This window comes from Leptosomus discolor, chromosome 7 (assembly GCF_034619465.1).
Source record: "Leptosomus discolor isolate bLepDis1 chromosome 7, bLepDis1.hap2, whole genome shotgun sequence".
Classification (NCBI taxonomy): domain Eukaryota; kingdom Metazoa; phylum Chordata; class Aves; order Leptosomiformes; family Leptosomidae; genus Leptosomus; species Leptosomus discolor.
The window spans coordinates 47,722,910-47,728,812 of NC_141397.1; the positions used below are offsets into that span (position 1 = coordinate 47,722,910).

The window sequence follows — 5,903 nt, forward strand, 5'->3', positions numbered from 1 at the left end:
GATTGTCCAGAGGTGTGTAAGATGTATTTTTTTTTTAGCTTTAATTTTGCAGATGTTTTCTATAAATACATTTTTAAGCAAGTCAATCTGTGAGTGATCAAAAGATTCTGGAGTACAAGATACTGATGTAGTATATTTAATAAAACTCTCTCTCAAAAAAAAACCCAAACCATTGTTTAATATTATTTTAAGAAAATTTATTTGAGGGTTCATCTAAGCTATCAGTCTGAAGTTCATAGTGATGGGCTGCACAACTCTGAAAGCCTGCTGCAGGCTCCCAGCCCCTGTGTGTTGTGGCACGCTCACGGTGTGTGTGGTGAGTACGTGGGTGCGGGAAGCTGGCCTGGTGTCCCCACGTACCGTGGCCAGTTTAAACATCCCCTGTTCAGCCCCACCATCCACCACCTTTTTTGGTAGATCCTGTCTGAGGGAGTCCCGAGCTGCGCACAGTGCTGCTGGGGAGACCTCAGCCTCCCTGTGTAGCCCTGGCTTCCTGCCCCTGTGTGGCTGCAGCTTCCACATCCACTCCGTGCAGCGCTGTGGCAGCCACAACCCCCTCCCTGGGGGGGGTGTGGAACAACCGATAGTGTCAGAGAGTGAGAGAATGTGCCAAAACACAGCTTCAAAAGGGACCTTTCCTGGAGCAGTTAGACCTAGGCCACTGTGCGGGTCTAAGACCACCTTCTGGGCTCTGGAAGTGCATGGACTGGTGGGGAGATGATGGTAGCCAACAGCTGCAGAAGAGAAGGACATGAGGCCTCTTCCAGCGCTGTCCTCGGCTCACCCTGCAGCAGCAGAGCTCGCAGAACAGGACCAGGGCCACCTTCCTGCAGAGAGGTCGCTGTCACTCCTGCGTGGCTGGCGGCTCACACTCGGGGCTGTGCCCCAGCGAGCACAGGCTGCTCTGGACGCGGTAGCGTGGAGCCTCGAGGCCTTGGAGGTGGCGGCTGGAGCGCCTGCTTGGGGAACGCCGCTCTGGTACGTTCCACGCGCGACCGCGTGAGGCAGGGCGCTGCACGCGGTGTGACGCGGCTCCTGCTCTGCTGTACCGGCTGCCGCTGTGCAGTTCCGCGCGCCCTTCCATGTTCGGCTGTTGGGTGGGTCGGTGTTAATGGCTGTTCACTGTGCAATGTGACTTCGTTGGGCTTTTAGGGCATCTGCTGCGCATGTTGTCTTACCGCGAGTGCCACGGCTGCGTGCCTTCATCTCTTTGTGAGAGACAACGCAAGGGGAAAGGCCTGCTCGGCGCATTGGCTGTATTTTCATTGGTGTTATACCATGGCCTTTACGCTGAAGATGCACCTCGTGCGCTCTGATGATGCAAGCGGGGCTTGCAGCTGCTAGGGATTTTATGGGGCGTTGGATGGGTAAGAGGAAACAACAGAGCTCCTTCTGGAGGAACAAAACCAGGCTGCGTCTTGCAAGTGGAAGCCGAACCCAAAGCGCCGGCCGTGAGACCACCTCCCGCCGCGCGCTGAGGGCTGCCGGTGGGCTCAGTCCCTGGGGCCAGCACCGCCTCCGTGCGCCCGGCCGCGCTCCGCCGGAGCCCCCCGCGCCGCAGCGCCCCCTCTCCCGTCACCGGGGCCCGCCGGGCCGGAGGGGGCAGGGGGCTGTCCCACGGCGGGCGCTCCCGGCATGCAGCGCGGCGCACGGCCCGCCGGCGGCCGTAACCGCGAGGGCCCTTTCCGCTGGCGGCCCGCGCGTGCCGTCCCCGGCCAGGAACGCTTCCGCCCGGAACCAGCGGAGCTGGGGCCGTGTTTCCCGGGGGGACGGATCTTTCCTCCACCCGCACCCGCCGCCATGGCCGCCCGGCTGCTCTTGCGGGCGTCGCGGCGGCTACTGGCCCGGGCCGGGGCCGAGGCCGGGCGGGTGGCGGTCAGCACGGTGCCGCGTCCCGAGAAGAAGCGGTGGCTCCGCGCCTACCTGGAGCAGCAGCGGCTGGAGGCGCCCGCCCGGCGGCGGTGAGAGCCGGCCCGGCTGTCGGGAGAGGGCGGGGGAGGGCAGTGTCGGCGCGGCTCGGGGACCGGGAGCGCCGGAGGCTGAGCGGCAGGTGAAACCCAGCCGATTGCACCTTCTCCTGGCGCCTCGGAGCAGAACGGGTTTAGCTCGGGGAGTCGGCGTGACCCCGGTTCTCCAGGCGGCCGAGGGCCCGTCCTGTGGCAGGCAAACGGTGCGCGAACCGCCGCTGCCTGACAGTGGGGTTTTTAAACGCTGGGTTTTGTCTTCAAAAGCAGTTTTTCATTTCCTTTCGATCCTCTGAAACGCGTGGTGCTCGCCGTGCGGGTAACCTCTCGTTCTCTGGCTGAATTTGCTGTCTTTTCCGTGCCTAGGTCAGAGAAGCCCAACTGGGATTACCACGCAGAGATACAAGCTTTTAGCCACCGGCTGCATGAAAATTTTTCTTTGGATCTTCTCAAGACTGCATTTGTTAATTCTTGTTACATTGAAAGCGAAGAGGCAAGACGCCGAGACCTCGGGCTAGACAAAGAAACGGTTGCTCTTAATCTACAAGATAATAGTAAACTTGCTGAACAAGGGATGTCATTTTCACGTTCCTACCTGACGCAGTGCTTTGAAGGTGCCTACCCAGATTTACCTGCAAAGGGGATAGGAGCACTTGTTGATTTTCTTACCAGTCAGGAACTTGTTTCTTATGTGGCTCGAAACCTGTCTGTACAGGACCTGACGCTGTGCAGGGAGTTTCCCGTCCCGCCAGATGTGCTGCAGAGGACGTTCTTTGCTGTAATAGGAGCCTTGCTCGATAGCAGCGGGCCTGAGAGAACAAGGATCTTTGTCAGGGTAAGGCATTACTTACCATGTTTTTGTAGCAGCAACAATAACATCTAAAGGTCTTGGAAGTTACAGGGGAAAAAAAAAAAGGACAAAAAACTTAAATACTGTTTTGTACCTTGATGACCAGAGATCCAGAGAGTTTGGCAGAAGTTTGACAATACCTGTAACAAGACAATTTAACAACAAGGTCTATTGGTTGTTGGTGGTGATCGGGTTGGGGTGTGGGGACAGTTGGGCTTGTGAGTTTTTTGTTTTGTGGGTTGTTTTTTTTTTTTTTTCGTTAAGAAGCACAGGCTGGTCAAGTAGGTAAAATCATATAGTCCTGGTTTATAATGGTGTTATTCTAGAATTTGCTGACACATGCTAAGGGTAGGTGTTATATTCCATGGCCTATACTATCAAATAATGAAATTATTCCATGTACAATCACATATATCTTCAATTTTTAAAAAAATGCATTTTGTATAAAGCAGGGGCTGAGTGTATAGGTTTTGCATGTAAGAGTGCAAGCGCCTAAAGATATTTTGTACAAAAACATTCAATTAAAATGCAGTGTAACAAAGTGGTTTTAGCAGCTACTGCCCTTTCAGTCACCCTTCTCACTTACGTCTAGTTTTGCAGTGGAGAAATGTTTGTTAAAATCTCATCTGTGATACAAGGCCGTTGAGAGGTCTCTGTAAGAGCCAGCAGCAGTTAACAGGCGAGCGAGTGATCCGAAAAGGTGAAAGTCCCGTGGGTTTGCACGCTCCCTTCAGCCTGTTCGCAGAACTCTTCTGATGGGCAGCTTCGTGCCTGGAAGCAGCACGGAGTTGCTCACCTGGCGTGACTCCCCTCTAGGGCAGTGCCCCCCCTGCCCCGCGTCTGGGCGGTTGGCTTTGCCCAAGGCACACGAGCTGTGTCAGTGGCTAAGGCAGAACCGGAGCTGCCGAGCACAGCACACCACTTGGCTGTGCTGGAGCGCTGAGGCCGTTTCACCATTCATTCAGCAGTTTGTTGTCAGCTGTATTTATGGCTCTCCGGGTTGTGTCTTTGTTCGGAGACACCAGAAGCTGGAGCCTTCATTACGTTTCCCATTAATTGTAACTCCTAAATATTCTTCTTTAGGATTTTTTTATTCCTGAACTGATTGGAAAAGACCTGTTTGAGATCTGGGAAGTTGTAAATCCTATGGGCTTATTAGTGGAAGAACTGACCAAGAGGAATATCGCTTCTCCAGAACCAAGAATTACCAGGCAGCTGGGAGTCAGCACGGTCCTGCCTCTGTACTTTGTTGGGTTGTTCTGGTTAGTACAATTTTAATTTAAGGTGAAATTGATAGAAGCTGGGAGAGAGAGGAGGGAAGATGGTCTTTTCTGCTAGTGCACTTTGGTCGAGTTAGTACAGGAAAGACACCTTACAGTGACTTCCATGTAAAACCAGCCATTTAAGCATCGGCTGTATCTTGCTGTAATGATGCCTAAGAAGACAGTCTCTGACTAAAGGCCTTCCAAGTCTAACTGGGTGTATGTTTGGGGTGACCCGACAGGAACTTTGCGAATAGCACAGCTGAATGGCTGTGGAGGGACCACAGCTGTATCCAGCTTAGGGAAGGTTAAAGAGACACAGACGTCAAGGGAGGTGGGATTGAAGAGAGAGTTCTGTTCCAGAGAGGCTTTGTAGTTTTCAGTCGGGGGCACTGTGGACTAGACAAGAGGAGTGTCTCTCTCCAGACAAGACTTTGGAAGTGCCAGTCACCCCTGGTACGTGTGTCTTGGATGTGGTCAGTGCATGTCCTGATCCCTTGCCCAGGGGTAGCATTGCTCCTCTGGAGCCGGACAGGACCTTCTTCCACCAAAACTCACGTCATTGTTGCTTTGCTAAATGATCTGCAGATGAACACATGGGAAGGTTTTCTTGTTCTGAATTATCATACTTTGGTTTATATGCCTTCTAAGATTTATTATCTTATATAAAAAAAGGAACTTTGATTATTTTTCTTCTGGAATCCCTGGTGTCCCTTCACAAACTATTCCTCTTCAGTGCCTGTAGATGTTGATTAAACAGAGCTGAGGGCATTCTTCATAACATAGAGAACTTCTCCATGAATCCTTTTGAAAAAGGTTTAGAATGCTTTCTTACCAGAGGAGGAGAACAGACAGAAGCATTTCACTTCTTTGTTTAAGCTAACCGGAGTAACGAAATTGCATATTTTTAACAGGGCTGGCAAATTGAACGCTGTAAAGAATCAGTGATATGTTAGGAATCTAAATTAACAGAGTAGTGCTCTTCCAGGAAATGGATGCATTTCTGATTTGAGTTTCCATTGTTGAATATACAGTCACTTATCTTGGCAGAAAAGACCAACGAAAATGTTTACATTTGTGTGTGTATATGGAAATTGCCTTCAGTATTCAGACATTGGAGAAAAAAAAAATTGAGCAGCCCTTATTCATAATACACAGTGGTGCTCAGGATTTCACAATGAAAATGTTTTTCATTTTATTTTTTTTTTCCCTCCAGTGATAAGAAGATTATCGCTGAAGGTCCTGGCGAAACGCTGCTTGCTGCAGAGGAAGAAGCTGTCCGCGTGGCGCTGCGGAAGCTGTATGGGTACACAGAGAACAGGAGACCTTGGGATTACTCAAAACCCAAACAAGGGCTGGCAGCTGAAAAGGCTATCAGCAGTAACTAGAAGATAAAAGACGTTTCAGGTTTCTCTTAAGAATTAATGGCTTCCATGCTGAATATAGATGTATTTAGGAAAGCCAAACTTAGTTTGGTTTTCTGGTCTTCAGTCCTTGAAACTTTCAAATCAAATACAATATTAAAATAAATGAAGTCTTTTTCTTTCACGCAATGTCTAACATTTACTTGTTTTCCCAAACATAACATTTACTTATTTTCCCAAACGTAATGAAAGTACTCTTATTCTGAGTTTTTGCCTTTTGGCTGAGAAATTTTTCCATACATCACAGGAGATCGTATTTAGTTATGTTTAATAATGTGTGACAAAATCTCACTGTATAGACAAAGGTTTCACGAACGCTTCCTTGGAGATTGTTTTGAGGGTATTGTTAATAAGGTGAGTTGAATTACATACACAGCAGCGGTCTTTGGATTGCATCTGGGTT

At 50.3% G+C, this 5,903-nt stretch overlaps 1 protein-coding gene across 1 annotated transcript; it reads left to right on the forward strand.

Moving 5' to 3' along the window:
- Positions 1 to 1,800: 1,800 nt before the first annotated feature.
- Positions 1,801 to 5,624, forward strand: MRPL44 (mitochondrial ribosomal protein L44). The gene is made up of 4 exons (XM_086468208.1): positions 1,801 to 1,961; positions 2,331 to 2,799; positions 3,898 to 4,076; positions 5,293 to 5,624. Exons 1-4 carry the CDS (start codon positions 1,801 to 1,803, stop codon positions 5,462 to 5,464), a joined length of 981 nt encoding a protein of 326 aa, XP_086324334.1. The 3' UTR covers positions 5,465 to 5,624.
- The last annotated feature ends 279 nt before the right edge of the window (positions 5,625 to 5,903 follow it).